This window comes from Lycium barbarum, chromosome 10 (genome assembly GCF_019175385.1).
Source record: "Lycium barbarum isolate Lr01 chromosome 10, ASM1917538v2, whole genome shotgun sequence".
Lineage (NCBI taxonomy): Eukaryota > Viridiplantae > Streptophyta > Magnoliopsida > Solanales > Solanaceae > Lycium > Lycium barbarum.
The window spans coordinates 22,346,296-22,362,271 of record NC_083346.1 but is presented as its reverse complement, the minus strand read 5'-3'; the positions used below and the strand labels follow the sequence as shown (position 1 = coordinate 22,362,271).

At 35.6% G+C, this 15,976-nt stretch overlaps 1 protein-coding gene across 1 annotated transcript; it reads right to left on the bottom strand.

The window, feature by feature from the left end:
* Positions 1 to 15,117: 15,117 nt before the first annotated feature.
* Positions 15,118 to 15,754, bottom strand: LOC132614520 (monothiol glutaredoxin-S1-like). Its single transcript, XM_060328985.1, has one exon. It carries the CDS (start codon positions 15,591 to 15,593, stop codon positions 15,282 to 15,284), a length of 312 nt encoding a protein of 103 aa, XP_060184968.1. The 5' UTR covers positions 15,594 to 15,754; the 3' UTR covers positions 15,118 to 15,281.
* Positions 15,755 to 15,976: the final 222 nt, after the last annotated feature.

Below are 15,976 nucleotides of genomic sequence, written 5' to 3'. Positions count from 1 at the left end.
AGAAATTTCTTATTTTCAACCCATGGCTCTGGTTTGTCTTTTTGTTGACTTTTGACCCGATCCTTTTATATCAATGTCGATCTTGTTAGCTTTGTTTGATTATGTAGAACCTTTTTTTCATTATATTGGGATCTTTCAAAGGTATTAAGAAAGGGCAAAGTTATTCGTTGAGTTTGTGGCGCTTCAGATCAAGGTAAGATAAAACTTGATTTTCGATGAGGTATGTTTTTTGTAAAAAATTGTTAATGAATGAATTAAGAGTAAGGGGTGAAGTATAGGCAAGATGATGAGTGCTTATGCAAGCACGGGGTAATATGTCTGGTTTATGTGACATATGTGTTTGATTGTTTGAATTGCTTGATTAATTGATGCATTAAAAGGAAACCCATGCTAAATGAGACTTTCATGAATATTGATCCTATGTGGGCTTGTAAAGCTTGATGAATGTAGTTTGACATGTTTAGATGAAACTCACACTTTATTGTCATTGTTATACCATGACTTGATTGTAATTATAACTAAGATTGAGAAATGATCTTAGATAAGCATGTAGAGACCGTCCGTGCTAGATATGAGTTGTCGATTATGGGTTGTGCACGTTGAGATTGTCTGTGCTGAGTTTGATAAATACGTCTAGATTTTTTGTACCACACGTGGAGACCATTTGTACGGTGTATGAACAACACAGTCATCCTCTATGGGTCATTGGCCAAGCAACCCCCAACTGGACTAGTGTGTACGCTGGTAATTAAGAGTATAGAGTGATTCAGTTGTGGCCATGATTGACATTGCATACCATATGTATTGAATTTGATTTGAGCATTTTAATATTTCTTTGAGGTGAATTTGTGTATATCATCTTTATATGTTGATTTGGTGATTTATTTTGGTTCTGTTGGCTATCTGTATCTCTTTTGTTGTTTCTTTACCTATTGAATACTCCATAAATGATCTAGTGTAGATTGCAAGTATTTCAAAGACCAACCTTCGCCACTACCTTGTAGGGGTCGGTCAATGATACATGTTGACTACACGTTGTTCCCCATACTCTTGCTACATTTGTTGCAGTCTTTTGTGCATATTTAGATTTATGCACTAGTAGAGCTCGCAGACATGTTAGATTCTAGTTGCTGACTTGGAGACTTCGGGGTGAGCTGCTTGGTTGATTCGTACAGTACCGAACTTTTTCTACCCTTTTTGTCCATTATGTCTTTTTTTTAGACAGTTGTATTGTTTATTTTAGACTTGTACTTTGTCACTCTTAGTCGCTCTTGTATTTTTATCACTGGGTTTTGGGGGGTATTTACATTATTCTGCGCTTATGGTTATCGAGATACTTCTTATGACTTGTAACTGTTTTGCGTGTTTACTTTATGTTTCTAATTAATGGAAAGGAGTAAGAACTAGAATGGCTTTGCCTATCGAGTTGGGGTGTAGGTGCCATCATAACTTAGGAGATTTTTGATCGTGACAAAGTGGTTTTAGAGCGCTAGGTTCATCGGTCTTATAAATACAAGAGCAATGTCTAGCAGAGTTTTGCGGATCAATATGGAGACATTTGTACTTATCTTTGAGAGGCTATGGGACACTTAGGAAAAAAACCATTCCTTCCTTATCGTGCGTACTTGATTCAATTTGAGTTTTAAATCTCTTTCTTTCACTCTCTCACAGATGGTAAGGACACGAGCAACCGCAGTAGGAGAGCAGAAGCCTGAACCCATTACTAAGGCCTCTACATGCGGTAGAGGCAGGGGTAGAACACGCATAGCAGCACCTGCTAGAGGGCGAGCACCAGCAGCTACTTTGGGTCGTGCTAGAGATGTATTTGTTTAGTCAGATGTCATTAAGGAGGATAGGCCAATTTCGGGCCATCTTAGGCACCGACATAATTTATTGCTACTCCTGTACTTCAGGACACTTTGCTATAAATGCTGATATTTCTAGAAGGTATGGCACAAACGGGTATCTTGCCTGGCACGTCAGATGGTTCTCATACAGAGATGAGGGTTCAGACTAGTGATCAGCCGATTGCTCCAGGTTTTCAGACTTCGGGGGCTCAACAAGCTATAGCTGTAGTTTTCAAGCAGATGAGTGTGCCACTATCTGGCATTGATCCACACCTAGTGACTCCACCTACCATGATTGTGCCATTATCTGGCAGTTGTTGACGCCTAGTTTTTGACCTCCCATAATTTATTTTAATTGCCCAGAATCCTCGGATATCAAACAGAGTGAAATGATGTATTTTCTACAAATCAAAATGATTTTACAAAAATTATTAGATAATGTTTGCCATTTCATTTGGAAAAATAACCTCTATTATATTATTAAATCATTTTAGAAAATAACTTATATATTTTTATAATTAAATATGAAACATTTGCTAATTTTAATCAAGAAAAATAGTTTAAAACAATTATTTATTCAATTGTTGGAATTATCAATTAGCAAGTATTTTACTCTGTTTAATTCAAAGAATCTGATTAATTAAATGAATTAATCATTTTACCATCAACCTTTAATCGTTTGCATATGCATTTGTGCAATTTATTAGAATTAATCATAATTAATTAATTTTTTAATTTTGGTTAATTCCATAAATTGTTTGTTTGTGTGGCTAACAGTGGCTATAATTGAAATAATCAATTGTTAGCTAATTCTGGCCTCAATTGAAATGATGAAATTCATTGCTTCAAATCAATTACGGTCATTATTGCAAATTAGCATTTCGTTGTTTAATTGAGCCAAATGTGGCCATAATTGAAATGGCCTATTCCATAGGTTATGATCAATTAAGGCTATAATTGCAATTTGAACCCGTTTACATAATTAGTCATGTTGGGTTGCTTAATTAGCCATGATTAATCATGTTTGACTGCATTGGAGGAGTTCAAATTGATTGACCTTCTTCATTATGGCCATTTTTTAATTAATTAGTATTGAATTACCTTCATATATACTTTAAAGCTGGCCAGGTCCAGTCCATTAACGGACCGACCCGACCCAAGCAACCATATAAAGGGGTAGTACCCCTCGTCTCACTTCAGTTCTCAAACAAACGGGCCTTAGGGTTCTCTCCCAAAGAGAAGGTAAACCCTAGGCTCTGCCTCGCTCATCTTCTCTCTCCTGCGTCATTGCAACGCCAGAAATGGCAAAGAAAGGGGCCTGCTTATTTGCTTTTGTTATGGCATGGCTGAGAATGGCAAAAACATTAATTGCTCTGCCAATTCTCAACCATTTCCACCAATATTCACCCAAACACGATACAATACCCTCCTCTCTATTCACTTTTCTGTGATTTACAACGGGAAGAACTGATTTTCTTTAATTGCATTTGTTTGTATTCGATTTTGAATGGGCAATCGCTATTGATTTGGAGAGATCGCGTGGATTGATCTTGTATGAGTCAAATCCGACCGTAGATTCCTCTTTTACCTTCATTCTTGTCGTTTGATTGTTGATTGAAAGTTGATTTTGTGGGAAAAACTTTGAAGTCCCACATCGGACCCGATTAGGGTTTTGAGAATTTGGGGGTTCTATATAAAGAACCCCGTTCTCCACTATTTCAAGAACTTTTGAGCATATTGAAATACCACTATACTCAAAAAAAGGGTGAATTACCTAGGGTTTCTAATTTTGAGACCTTTAATTATTTGGCTAAGTTAAATTTTAAAGTTTTTAACTGTGCTCTTGCTTGTTTGTGACTGAGTTGTTGGTTTGAGGAGGCAAAGGAATTATGTCAAGTCCATTCTCGACCCAAGGCTGCGTGCACAAGAGGTAATCTATTTTTTTTTTTTTGTATTAGATGTTTATTTGCTAATTATGTGCTTAGTTTAGTTATTTGCTAATTATATGCTTAGTTTTAGTTGATTATGTTTATCTACTAATTATGTGTTTAGTTTTAGTTTGATTAGGGGTTAGTAAGTTTCAGTTTATAATGTTGTTAATTAGTTTATTGCTTTGTTTTAGTTTGATTAAGTAGGCTGTCAGTGTAGTCATGGTGTTGTTAGTATCAATTAGGTGGATATATGTTGAATATTGATCCTGTTTGAGTTATGTCCCTCTATTCGCTAAATTTGACCATGTGTAAAGAACATTTATATCCTGTTTATGTATTACTTGTTAGCTCAGAGCTTACCTAATCAAGGTCCAGTAATTTGAGTAGTTAGTTAACTGATACTATGCCTATTTTGTCTTTGTTTAAGCATTACTTTTAGTTGAGAACCTGTTTAACTATGTTTTAGTGGTTTTAGTCCTTAATATTCTTGTTTAGACCATGTTTTGATATAGTAGTAACTACTAACTGCCAGATCCTAATTTTCCATTGTGTGTTTAGTGTGCTCATATGATCTGGATTCTAGTTTTTGCCCTATTGTGGTTTAAATGAGTCCGTTTTGAGTAAAATAGCTTCTATAAGCCTATTTCTGGTCGACACCCTGCAAGTATATGTGTTTATGTTCTTATATGTTTGGTACTATGCTTGGCTTAATATCCTACTCAAATTATTTTCCAAAGTCTAGTCTTAACTAGTTAGGCATGGTTTTTTTTTTTTTTTTGTTTTATTAAATCTTGTATACATGTTAGCTAGTCAGGAGCCTAGGTAGCTAAGAATCATGATCCATTGCATCCATACTATTTACTCCTGGTCCATATTGAGTCATTATATGCTAAATTTTGACTGATTTTTACTCTAGAAGCATGTTGGCCTTTTTTGGATATGATTGCAAGTGTGGCAGTTCCATGTTATTAATCATCTTCTCCATAGTGCGCTGTCGAGTACGATGGGTCACTTAATTCTGTTAAATGACATGTGGTTTGTTTTGAAGTTGAGCCTATCTATTCTATTTGGTTCTTGCATAATTACGTGTTGGTTTCCAATATGCTTTAGTTAACTGTGAGCATGGTGGAGTATCATCCCCTCTTGGTTGGTATAGCCTTATGTCCCTAACATACCTACATGATCTACATATAAGTTTTTTTAAGGTTTAGCATGCCTCTGTGTTGGTTTAAGTGTGCCTGATCTATTTTTTAAGTTATAAAAGGGAAACAAATCATCTAGAATATGGCATTTTCCTTCTTAAAATTGCATACCTATGCTAAGTAAACCTCTAAAAATTGTAACCACTTTTGAGTGACTAAACTGCCTAATCCCTTCCCCTTCCCCTTTGAATGCTATGTATGTTGTTGTATCTCCTAGACTTGTAATGTATATATTCTTCCTGGAAGTATCATGTGAACTCTGAACCTTGTATCTTTACTCTTTCTGATTTGAATGGAACTCATGCCTAGTGTAGAACTATCCAAAGGTCTCTTGTGTGATGTATTTGAATGATAAAATGATAGTTCATTACTTTACATGGTAGTGTGTCTTCTTTCTTTAAGTTTAAATATGGATTTTTGTGTTGATATGCAAAGATATATTTGAATATACCAAGTATATACAATCATCTTATATACCCTAAATGCAAAAGAACCTGTATATTCTGGTATAAATATGATATATTATTCATCTGAGTTAAGGTTTACAACTTATACATGCCTTTGAACCTGTTTCTCTCGGCCACATTATTTTGGGTCCTTTTTCTGATGTACATTAAGCTTCTGCTTACATTTGGGTCCCTCTGTCTGTTCTATTTTATTTAAGTTATTGGGCCTATCTGAATTGTTTTCTTTATTCTGGGCCAGTTCTTGTGTTCGTATGAATTTATATGGATAATTATATGATTGTATGGGTACATATGAATAAGTTGCATGAAATACGCTCAACAGTTGCATGAAATTTGACACTTAATCCGTTCTTTCTTCTTTTTTTTCAATGAATTTTTCTAAAAACTGGCTCGATATTGAATAAGGTTAAAAAAAATTCAAAAAATGATTAAGTGATAATTGATTTGGGCCTTCAGCCCCTTTGTTGGACAATAGCAGATACTTAAACTGTTTTGGGCCTTAAAGCCCAACTGCTAAAACTGTAAGTTCTTATTGACTTCAAAAAATGGAATTTGAGGCGAAAAAAATAAAAACACTAACTTAAAGATTGTTTTTCGCAGAATTGTTTTGTTTTGTTTTTTTTTTTTCTAATGAAAACCACTTCAAACACTTTGAGCGAATTCTGGAATTTTAAAGGTTGAGGACTTGTCACTATTTGGAAACAGAAATGGACTCCTTTGAATTTGGACTTAAATGATTTTTGAGCTATTCGGACAAGAAGCCTGAAATACTATGGACTAAAAACAAGAGGAATTCTATGTGGTCCATGTTTGAGATAACACTACTAAAAAACTGCTAAAAATCGACGCATTGCGTCGGTTCAAAAATAGACGGAAAATCGACTCACTGCGCCGATTTTTTGTATTTCTAATTTTTTTTAATTATTTTAATTAGAAAACCGACGGACGACGTCGGTTTTTTGGCAGAATTTTAAAAATATATTACCGCCAAAATAAACCGACATCCCACGTCGGTTTCATTAAAAAAAATTAATATAAAACCGACGGACGACGTCGGTTTTATTTTAAAAATATTATAAATAATATGAAATTCATTTTTTTTAAAGAAATAATAAAAAAAATTAAAAGAAACCGACGGACAGGGTCGGTTTCTTTTTAAAAAAAAAATCAATTTAGGTCAAAAGCCAGTCAAACTTGCGGAAAAAACCGACGGACAGGGTCGGTTTTGTCCGTCGGTTTTTCTTTAAAATGTTAGCAGAGACGGGTTTATGCCCATTCTGCTCCTCTTCCAACTTCAAAACCCCCTTTCCCCCCAAACCCTTCCCGCCGCCCAGCGCCACCGCCTGCGCAGCTTGTCCCCACCTACCCCAGACCCGTTTTGAAGTTAATAAATTGAGGTTAGTTTCTCTTAAATTAGGGCACTTAAAATTCTTTCAATTTTAGTTTTATTTGTAGATTTTAGGCCTAATGCTAGTCATTTTAGCTTTGTTAAACATCATTTGCAATGTTATTAATGTTGAATTCGTGAAAAAAATGTAAACTTTATTTGACTAGTTTAGTTGTCATTTTTTTTTTTTTTTGGCTTGAGATTGTGCTACATTTCATGTTCTTTGTCAATGTATTTGTGTTAGCTTAGTTATCATTCTTTGTAATATTATTGATGTTGAATATGTGCAAAAATGTATACTTTAATTATTTGACTATTTTTTTTTGTTGGATTGTGTTTTTTGTTAGAATTCCATAAGTTATTAGAATTGTTATTGATCATTCCAAATTAGAATTAGTTGAGATTGTGCTTTTCAAAGTTAGAATTGTTAAGTTATAGTATTTCTATAACCTCAATACTAAAATGTAGATTTTATTTCTCTAGATTTACTTTTCAATTTTTAGAATTGATTGGAATTGTGCTTTTCAAAGTTAGAATTATTAAGTTATGTTAGAATTATTAAGTTATAATATTTCTATAACCTCAAAACCAAAATGTAGACTTTATTTGACTAGATTTACTTTTCAATTTTTAGAATTAAAGTTAGAATCCATAAGTTATTAAAGTTAGAATTGTTATTGAGAATTCAAAGTTAGAATTAGTTGAGATTGTGCTTTTCAAAATTATATTAAAGTTAGAATTTATAAATTATTAAAGTTAGAATTGTTATTGAGAATTCAAAATTAGAAGTGGTTGGGATTGTGTTTTCTTAAGTTATACTTTAAGTTAGAATTCTTAAGTTATAATATATTTCTATAACCTCAATAATTTGTGGTTATATTTTTGTAGATGGATCGTATGTGGATGTATAATATGAATAATAGTAATCGTGTGGGTGTACATGATGAATTTGTTGAAGGTGTTGATGGGTTTATCACACACGCAATGACACTTCACCCTTTTCAAAATGAAGGTGTAATTAGGTGTCCTTGTTCTCCTTGCCGGTGTATGAAGTATTTGAAACTGGAAGCGGTTAGGGTTCATTTATATAGTCGTGGGTTTAAGCAGAAATATTATGTTTGGACTGATCATGGAGAGACTGATGGGGTCAATGGTATATTTTACAATATGGTTGTCGGTGAAAGTAGTGTGTCGCAGGAATATAGTCATGTCCAATATGATAGAGTTAATGATAGAGTTATTTACCTATTATACCTAGGTTAAAGAGGTTGTTTGCATCGCCGAGTTCTGCTCCTCACATGAGATGGCACAGTGAAAATAGAAGGCCCCCTGGTGTTATATGTCATCCATCGGATGGAGAAACGTGGAAACATTTTGATAGAACTCATCCTGATTTTGCTAGTGAACCAAGAAACATTCGTTTGGGTTTGTGTGCGGATGGTTTCACACCATACTCTGTTTCGGCTGCACCCTATTCTTGTTGGCCTGTATTTCTTACTCCATATAATCTACCGCCTGAGATGTGTATGACAAGTCCCTATATATTCCTAAATTGTGTTATCACTGGTCCTCGTAATCCAAAAGTTTTGATTGATGTCTATCTACAACCTTTGATTGATGAGTTAAAACAATTGTAGTGTGAAGGTGTAGTGACATGATATATCAACTAAGAGCAATTTCAATATGTGTGCTTCTTTGATGTGGACTGTTAACGATTTTCCTGCGTATGGGATGTTGTCTGGTTGTATGACTGCTGGAAAGCTTGCTTGTCCCCATTGCAGGGAAACTAGTAAAGCTTTCACTTTAAAACATGGCCACAAAAATTCATGGTTTGATTGTCATCGTCAATTCTTGCCTATGGATCACTAATTCAGGAAAATGAAACAAGCATTTAGAAAGAATAAAACTGAAAATGATCCCCCGCCTCGAACATTGTCAGGAGAAGAAATTTGGGGGAGGGTTTGTCACTTGCCTAAGGTCACAGAAGTTGCCCCTTGTAGACTACCTGGTTAGGGTGTTGAACATAATTGGACTAAACAGAGCATATTCTGGGAGTTACCATATTGGAAGGATAATCTTCTACGACATAATCTTGATGTGATGCATAATTGAAAAAATTACTTTGATAATTTGTTCAACACTGTTATGGATGTTAAAGGCAAGACAAAAGATAACCCAAAAGCTAGATTGGACCTAAAGGAATATTGTAGGCGCCCTGAATTGAACTTGCAAGAGTTAGAAAATAATAAAGTGTTCAAGCCCAAGGCTAGTTTTTCATTCACTTTGGAGGAGAAACGACAGATTTGTCAATCGGTTAAGAATTTGCGGATGCCAGAGGGGTATGCGTCTAATTTTGACAAGCGTGCTGATATGAATGAAGGAAAATTGATTGGTATGAAAAGTCACGATTGCCATGTTTTCATGGAAACTTTGATTCCTATTGCATTTAGCCGCCTACCGGAAAGAGTATGGAAACCAATCACGGAGATAAGTTTGTTCTTCAAGGATTTATGTTCTAACACTTTGATGGTAGAAAACCTTCAAAGAATGGAACAGAATATACCAGTCATTACAACTAAGCTCGAGAAGATCTTTCCACGTGAATTTTTTGATGTGATGGAACATCTTCCCATTCATCTTGTACAAGAGGCGCGCCTTGGAGGCCCGGTTCAAACAAGGTGGATGTATCCTTTCGAGAGGTAAGTAACCAAACTTACTAGTTCGTTCTTTAACAGTATTTTGTTAACTAATTACTGTTCCTATTAATATTAAACATGTGTGCAGGACCATTGGCAAATGCAAAAAATTGGCAAAGCAGAGATCTAAGATTGAAGGATCTATTTGTGAAGCGTATCTTGCAAAGGAAACAGCGCATTTCTGTTCATACTATTTCGGAGAGCAAGTGTCGTGTATGAGAAATAGGCCCAACTGTAATGATGAGGGTGGGGTTGATCATAACTACCCACCAATGTCCATCTTTAATCAACCAGGACGAGGTTCTAAAAAGCCTCCAAAATGAACCCTGAGTAGTATGGAGAGGCAATCAGCTGTGACACATGTTTTGCTCAATTGCCCTGAAATTCAAGTATATATTCAGTGAGTGTCGAATTATGTTACTGAATTAAATGGGTAACTGATAAGGGTGAAACTAATGAAAATCTTGCATATGTCGAGCAGTTACTTCGTAGAACTTGAGGGCGATGAAGCCATATATTCTAAGTTTTCCTATTGGCTGTACGATTTTGTAATTGTGGAAATTCATTGCATAATTTCAATTAATGTAGGATACATAGAAGTTATTGAATTTTAATTTCCTCCTTATTATATAGGTTTATCATACAGGAGAACATTCCCAATTTGTGAAAGATATAGCTCTTGGACCAGGCAATGAAGTTAGGACAATGAAAAAGTACATTGTTAATGGCTACAAGTTTCAAACCGAAAAAGTTTCTCAATATAAGAAGACGAATAATAGTGGAGTGTGCATTAAAGGCGATGCTGATGGTAGCGGTGTAACTGTTGATTATTACGGTGTGTTGCAGGAGATCATACAACTTAAGTATCCAGGTTACCCTAAGAAGAAGATAACATTATTTCGGTGCAAGTAGTTTGATCCAAGCCAAAGAGGTACAAGGGTGAATCGTCAACATAACGTAATTGAAGTCAAACACACAAGACAATACAATCGCTATGATCCCTTTATAATTGCGCAAAATGCTAAGCAAGTGTATTATGCTCCATACCCTTTGCGTAGGGATAAGTCTGATTGGTGGGTGGTTATAAAGACTAAGCCTGTGGGGAGGATTGAGGTCTATAATGCATTAGATGTGGCGTATCAAAATGATGTACCAGTTGTTCATTAAATGGTTGACACAGAGTTAGAAAATAGTTTGGAACATCCTCAACACATATTAGAAGAAGTTGATGAAGATGATGTAACTATCATAGAAAATGTTGAGGAAGAATCGACCGATGGACTTGAAACAAGCGATGAGGAAGAATCATCTGATGAAAATGAAACAAGCGAGGATGAGTGGGTGGATAACTAGTTGCATGTTAGTTTATTCTATACTTGATAATAACACAATTCTATACTTGTTAAATTTTTACCTACGATCAATATATCATTATTGAGTTATTAATTTTATGTATGTAGATGTCATCAGGTGGTAGTGATCAAGGTAGATGTAGAGGTAGAGGTAGAGCTGGAGGAACTAGTAAGAGAAAATATAAGAGACCTATAGATCCTACAGCTACTAGTAGTCAGTCCATTCTGTCCGCTCCACGTATGCAGTCTACTCCGCCTTCTTTTTTATGCCTGGCTCTTCTATGCAGGGCCAGTCTGGTCAGTGGGTCTTTCAGCCGACACCACCTTAGCCGGCATCATTTACCTATCCTACTTCTATACCTATACCTATGTATTTCCCACCACGTGGCAGATCTCCTAGCACATCGGCCACTTTGTCTCCTTCTCCTTCTCCTTCTCCAAATGGTACACCTCCAAGTGTATCTAATTTGCACCTTAGAGATAGTAGCTCTGAGCCTGAGTCACTGCCATCCAACCAGTCTCAGACCCATCGTCATCCTCCTGCACCTGCTCCTGCTCCTGCACTGGATCCTATACAGGCACCGATATATCATGGTTTACATCCGGGAGATAGAGATGCGATGGGTCGGATTTTCATCGGGCCTGAGGGAGTTGGGTAAGATTGTCTTTTATTAAGTTTTCCTAAAGTTTTTTTCATCTTAATCTAATATGCATTAAATATTTTAACTGCAGGTTCTATCCAGATCACGACACTACAAAAGTCTTGTTGGATGTTGTTCGGAGGCTTTATGGCAATCATTTTTATACTTTATGGGGTGAAATCCTATATGATACTCGACAGGCTATGTTTAGAGAGTTTAACGTATGCATCTTATTATACATTTCATAACTTGAATTTACTTTTTTATAAATCATCTAACATTAGCTATTTGATTTGCAGATGTATTGTACATGGGATCCAATGGACAATGATAGGGTTGCTGCAAACTTTGAGAAGAAGGGGAGTGCAAGGTTGTCTGATTGGTTTTCGAGGGCTAGAAGGTATATGACGATGCCCCAATGGCTAAACGCTGAACAGTGGGAGAAACTTAAGGCATATTGGCGAACTCTTGAGTTTATCGCCAAGTCTAAGTAGGCAAAGGCTGCCAGTGCATCCCAGAAAGGTGGCTCTTTGCACACTGCGGGTGCAAGAAGTCAGGGGCACGTGGCTAGGACAATGGTAAGTAATTTTACACTTTTAAAGTTACCTATGATCAATATATCATTATTGAGCTATTAATTTTATGTTTAACTTTTTTTTTTTTTGCAGAAAAAAAGCTACGGGACAGATGCCAACTCAAGATCAGCTATTCCTAAAGACCCACACAAAAAACGAAGAAGCAGGAGTCGGATCCGACCTTTGGGTTGAGGACAGGGCTCGTAATTTTATTATTTAAGTAATTATATATAAGTTTAAGTATGATATATTCGTTATATATTAAGTTTCATTTTTTAATATACAGACGCAATATATGGAACATGTGGACCGGTATAGCCAAACTCAGCCTGAGCATCCAAGCCGTCCTTCACCGGAATTAGAGATAGATTTTTTGTGTAGAGCAGTTGGGGGAGTACAAAAGGGTAGAGTGTACGGTCTAGGCCCAAGGAATAACTTAAGTCTCCTTCGGTCAGGATTGCGAGGTGAAGGGTCTTCTCTACAAGCCGAGGGAGTTGATGGTGTTTAGGTCGCAGCTATGGCGCAGCAAATTGCTGAACTTAATAGGAAATTAGTTGAGACTGAGGCAAAAAGAGTTGAGGAAAGTAACACCATGAAAGCGAGCATTGAATCGCTAATGGCACAAGTTAAAAGCCACATTGCATGTGGACAATTTGGTGTGCCCCCTTCTTCCCCCCCCCCCCCCCCCCCCCCGACCCAGAAGAAGATGATGACGGTGATTACGTAGCCCGAGGATGATCAGTTGTAGTAGTTTGGATTTAATAACGGACTTATGTTAAAACTAGTTAATGGTACTTTTGGTTGGACATTTAAATATTTCTGAACTTTGAAGGTCTATTTAGATCGTATTTGACGTGTTTAGATAGTGTTTGATGTGTTTTATTATTACTTAGGGTGATTTTATGTGTTGTAGCTCTTTTAGAATTGATTTGGAGCATTTTAATGCTAGTTTTGAGCAGCTTTTGGTATTGGTTTCTGAGCAGCTTTTGGTACTGGTTTCTGTGCAGGTGTGGTTGCAGAAAATGCATGATTTGCATGCTGGAAATTTTCCAGAAAACTGACGCAGTCCGTCGGTTTTCTGGAAATTAATTTTGCAAATTTTTCAGAAAACCGACTCTGTCCGTCGGTTTTCTGGAAATTAATTCTTAAATTTTATACAAAACCGACGCACTGTGTCGGTTTTTTAATTAAAATAAAAAAAATTAAATAAATTTCATAAAATATATATTATTTTTGTATAAGATAAAAAATCAGAAATTAAAAAAAAACCGACTCTGTCCGTCGGTTTTTTTTATTTTTTTTTTATTTTTTGAATAAAACTCGACGGACTACGTAACCGACGCTGTCCGTCGGAAAAAACCGACGTGGTCCGTTGGTTTTTGAAAAGCGAGGCTATGTAAACCGACGGACCGTAAAGGGTCGGTTTCCCGTCGGTTTCATTAAAAAAACCGACGTAGGCCGTCGGTTTTTGTCATCGGTTTTTCCCGTTTTTTTAGTAGTGTAAGATGGAATTTGAACTAGATTATGAGTTGACTTGATGTGAGCTTCAAATAAATAAATTTGGACTTAATAAAACTTCCATTTTTCTTTATGTATATATATGTATAAAAATAGGAGATATACTCCATACTTTCCTATATATATATATATATATATATATATATATATATATATACACATACAATAAAAAATAAAAACCTATAAGTACTAAACTCAATTTATTAGGACTAAAATAGTAGTGACTCTACTTGGGAGAAATCTCAAGTGTGTCTTAGTCTGGCAATAAAGTGAGTTGAACACTTATATGGATTTTTGGAACCAAAATCCCTCTTTTTGAGGGGACTTTTTGCCGAAGTTTTGAGTTTTATGATTAGCATGACAGTTTTAGCAACAAAGTAAACATTTTTTAGCAAATAAACACATTGAAGCTCGTAGGTCAACCGTGTTCTACGAATCCTTAATATTAGGGTGCTTAAGATCTTTCCTAGGGGATCACCAGAACCCTTACCTCGAACTCTGATCCAAAAAGGATTTTTCTCTTGTTTGATAAACCCTTTTAAACCCGATTTTCCTAATTTTCCTTAAATAAATTAGGTGGCGACTCTAAAATACTAAAATCCAATTATAGTACCAACAACCTCTTAGTTACTTTTACGCACCCGCGTAAAAGTGAATTGCTAGTTTTTGTTACAAGTATAGCCAACTCATGTATTAAGGAGAGCGGTCCTCTCCACCTTCATGATATCCGACCACTATTATATCACACACCATAACACCTACTTTTTGAGAGCATTTTGTAAACGGTTGGAATGCCCAATTCTCATCTATTTTTTTGAGGAGGTGATCCGGTTTTATGTCCACTCCATCTGTTCACATTTTGCATAATTATTCACATGATAGATGTCTATGCCAAATTCTTCGGTGGAATAATTTAAAAAAGAGATAATGGTCAAAAACACACCTTGATTATCATTTTTTTATGGGTTTTCTACCTGAACTATCAGGTGTTTGCGTTTTCTATCACTAACTATTTATCAAAACACACCTGAACTAGTATCTGATGGTGTGTGTACATTCTTTATTTTTGTTTGTTTAAAAATGGCAGTAAATGGCACTCCATGTGGATAATTAACAATTGGAAAATTTAAATTAAAAAAAAAAAAAAGATAATAGTCAAAAACACATTTGAAGTATCACTTTGTTGCGAGTTGCCAGCACCATCTGATACTAGTCGAGGTGTATTTAACAAATAGTTGGTGATAGTTAAAGTAGGAGTACACAAACAATTGATAGTTCAGGTGTGTTTTGATAAATAGTTGGTAATAATTCAAATAGGAAATACAAACACCTGATAATTCAGGTAGAAAACTCACAAAAAAATGACCCTCGAGTGGTGTATCAGACCATAATCTCTTTAAAAAATTAAGACAAAATGGGTTCTTTCTTGAATGTAATTTGTAGTAAGTTTAGTGTAGACAACCTCAGCAACAAGAAGAAATCAAGCACAAAATATAGCTAGTATAATAAAAAGATGCTATTATTATTACTCAAAAAGTTTACAAATACAGAAAGTATAAATTAACGGGAGAAAAGAGAAAAGTAACACCTACCAGTTGACAAAAATACTCAATAACCGGCTAGCTACCTATATTTCTAAACTCACATGTAGAAGGTAAATATAGTTTATACCCAAATTGCATTAGCCCTTATAAGCAATTGTTTTAGCTTATTGCCCCTCAAATTAAGGCTCATTACCTCATTAGAACCACCAACAAACTCTTTCCCTATGAACACTGCTGGCACACTGGGCTTACCCCCTAATTCAACAAGTGCATTCTCCATTTCAATCCCATTGGAAAGTTCATCAAGCTCATAAACTGTAGGGTTTGCCCCAAAATTACGAATTAGGGTTTCGATGGTGTGAGACATGCAACAGCTACTCTTGGTGAAAATTACCACTGGACTTTCTGCTCCCAACTTCATCACTCTTTCCATATTCAAGAAGTACGAAATGTAATGCTTAATTTGCTTGATGATTTGGAGTGAACGGAAGAGATGTTTTCTATTGTATATCCTAATGTAACTGTGGAAATTGTTAAGAAGAGACTAATGAAAAATATATGAAGGGTGAGGTGCTATGAGAAATCTGAACTTGAATGAAGCTATATATAAGGGTTGAAGGTGGGTGGTGGGGTGTGAAAACAATTTATATAAATTTTCCCAAAAAGGTAAAAAACAAGTTGGTAAATATCCAGAGCATTTTGGATCATTACACCAACAAAGGTATGATTTGGCTTATCTACCTGGAATCTCAAGCAGCACAATCTAGAGCCCGTTTGGATTGGCTTACAGCTTAAAGCTGTTTGCAGCTTATAAGC

Bases quoted from the DNA above. Each gene is read 5' to 3' on its own strand.
- LOC132614520 (XM_060328985.1), bottom strand. From the start codon at position 15,593: ATGGAAAGAGTGATGAAGTTGGGAGCAGAAAGTCCAGTGGTAATTTTC.